Raw genomic sequence first — 2,991 nt, 5'->3', positions numbered from 1 at the left:
AGATCAACAAAACTTTAACAACACCATTTTTTATGTGAAAGATCAGACAAAACTGCAAACACAAAAACAAAATAAAGCACGACTATTGTCAAATAACAACGAAAGAATAATATTATGTAAACATTGTTACAATAGTTAGACTATCATGAACCACCCCATGATCTCCAATACCCACAATTTCCAAAACAAATATATAACTACATCTCTCACAACACTCTAACATAATAGTGTAAAAAAAATGTCAAATATAAGACTAAAGTATATATATATATATATATATATATATATATATATATATATATATATATATATATATATATATATATATATATATATATATATATATATATATATATATATATATATATATATATATATATATATATATATATATATATATATATATATATATATATATATCCTTTATAATACTAGACAAGACTTATTCAATATGTATGTTTTAACCCGTCACCATTAGTCTTTAGGTTCACATAAAAACTCATTAAAATTCAAAGACTATACATACTCAGTTCTAAGTTCCAATCAATTATAGACTATGAAGCACGGACACTCCTAAAATGATCTTGACACTGACACGACGACACCGTTAATAATTTAAAAAAATAAATAAATAAAATGTAATTGCAAGTGTCGGTGCAGGTGTCCGTCATCGACATGGACACCGACACGTCTGATTTTAGAGGTGTCGGTGCTTCATAGATTATAGATACAGAAATTATTTTCAACAAAAACTAACAAACATTATCAGAATCGATTTTAAGTCTTAGAATCACCTTTGTGCCTGCCAAAGATGAATCCAAATATACACGGAGATTAACTTCAATGCATTATAAAAATAACTAATATTTTGCCATCCGAACCACCAATACATTTTTTCAACTCTTATTGGCTTTGTTACATTAAGACATAAACTTCTTTTACTCTAACAATATATTCAAACATAAATTCTATTTTATAGTAAACTACTTTGAATCTTCGATCTTGTGCTTGCAAAGCACAATTGATTATTCTCCAAACAAAGTTTCTTCACCGGTTCCCATTAAATCTTGTGGTTGCAAAAGCATGGATTTTGTGAGGGTGAGGGAGTGACTTTGCTACACTCTCTTTTTCCATACACCTTTTGGCCCAAGCCACGAGCTTAGGACACTCTTCCTCTATGCTTAGTTTCCCATAAGTCTCATATGTGTAAAACCAACTTGTGAAGGGAATAAGAGCCACATCAACATATCCAAACTCATCTCCACCAAAATATGGCTTATCTCCAAGCTCATCCTCTAAAGTCTTCAAACATTCTATAAACTTCTTTTTACTTTCTTCTTGTTCTTTTCCTTTTCCTAACCATATCTTCCTTCTAATGCTATATACCTACATATGTCAAATAGAATCCAACAAATTAAACCTTTATATAAAGTCAAAATAATTAATAACATACATAGATACTAAAATTACTTACATGTTTGTCGATGTAATCTCCCCAAAACTTGGCTTGTGATCGGTTGTAAGGATCAGAGGGCAAAAGAGAAGGCTTGTGATTCCAAACCTCATCAATATACTCAACAATGTTGAGTGATTCACATATGGGTTTTCCATTATGAATCAAAACCGGGATCTTTTTGTGAACCGGGTTCGTCTCTAAAAGTAGAGAGCTTTTAGCTTGAAAATCTTCTTGCCTACACTCATATGAGACTCTTTTCTCCTCCAATGCGATTTTTACTCTCATTGCATACACACTTGGCCAAAAATCCAACAAAACAACGGTTCCCTTTTCCATGTCTGTACACAATGTGTAACTTGTTTATTAGATGTTATTTGTAATTTGAAATTGAGTTATTGTTTGGATGATTTATTGTGAGTGTTTGGGTTATTTATAGTTGGCATAATCCATTCTTTGTGCCGCTACCCGTTTTACATCGAAAAATTAACCATCTTTATTTTAAACTTTTAATCTTTTGATTTGAAAAGACATCAACACCTAGTAATTCCTAATAATTCTACAATATGTAATTATTCTTTTGTGGAATTAGAGCACACGTGTTATATACCAGATAATGTGAAAGGAATTAATTCAAACAATTCGTTTATTTTTATAGATATCATATTTGACCCGGGATGTGCAATTGTGTTCACCGTTGAAATATATGCTACAAAGCTATGGAATAAAGTTAATTGCATTATAAAAAACTGATTGTGGAATACTGACCCTCTACATTGAAAATATAGCAGATAAAATAAGTAATATATAGAGTTTCTGATTCTAAAGCTTCATTTAGAAGACAGTTGTCCATTTCAACCGATAAAATATTTGTATTTATTTAGAGTAGGATAACATTATTAGACATGGAAAACCCAATTGTGCTTTTCAACCGATTAAATATTTGTATTTTATATGGACTAGAATAACTTTATGAGTTTATTGGTAGTATACTGTTAGGGTGTGTTTGGTTGAGAGAAGAAGTTGAGAAGAGAGAAAGAGGTGAGAGAGAGTGTGAGAAGAGAGAAATAAGTGAGAAATAGAGAAGATTTGATGTATTGTTTGGAATAAGAGAAAGAAGTGAGAAATAGAGAAGAGAGATTAACAATAATTTTGTGACATGACAAAAATGCCCATATCTAAAAACATTTCATATTAATAATAAAATACAAAAATATACTTTTTAATTTTTAATTTTCAATTAATTATATTACTTATATATATTGTTATATATTTATTTAATTTTACTTATTTTAATTTAAATTATTGTTGTTATTATTATGTCACTTTTTATTTTAATTTTTAAATCTATTTTTTTTATCAACATGTTGTTACGTTAGAATCTGATCTTAAAATATTTGAAGTAATTTTATTCTTAAAAAAAATATTCTTATAAATATTATATATTGGTGTAAAAATCTTTACAATTGATTTTTAAAAGATTAAGAGGACTATAATTGAAAAAATAATTAAAGAGCAAGTTTCTATCACATTTCTTC

The 2,991-nt window shown here is 28.3% G+C and overlaps 1 protein-coding gene across 1 annotated transcript; it reads right to left on the bottom strand.

Moving 5' to 3' along the window:
• Positions 1–839: 839 nt before the first annotated feature.
• LOC131636344 (probable glutathione S-transferase parA) lies at positions 840–1,878 on the bottom strand. Its single transcript, XM_058906962.1, has 2 exons — positions 1,475–1,878; positions 840–1,386 (listed from the first exon to the last, which is right to left on the bottom strand). The coding sequence occupies exons 1-2, from the start codon at positions 1,790–1,792 to the stop codon at positions 1,048–1,050; spliced, it is 657 nt and encodes a 218-aa protein (XP_058762945.1). The 5' UTR covers positions 1,793–1,878; the 3' UTR covers positions 840–1,047.
• Between the last annotated feature and the right edge of the window lie 1,113 nt (positions 1,879–2,991).

Source organism: Vicia villosa, unplaced genomic scaffold (assembly GCF_029867415.1).
Source record: "Vicia villosa cultivar HV-30 ecotype Madison, WI unplaced genomic scaffold, Vvil1.0 ctg.001700F_1_1, whole genome shotgun sequence".
NCBI classification, from domain to species: Eukaryota; Viridiplantae; Streptophyta; class Magnoliopsida; order Fabales; family Fabaceae; genus Vicia; species Vicia villosa.
This window is presented reverse-complemented; position numbering and strand designations above follow the sequence as displayed.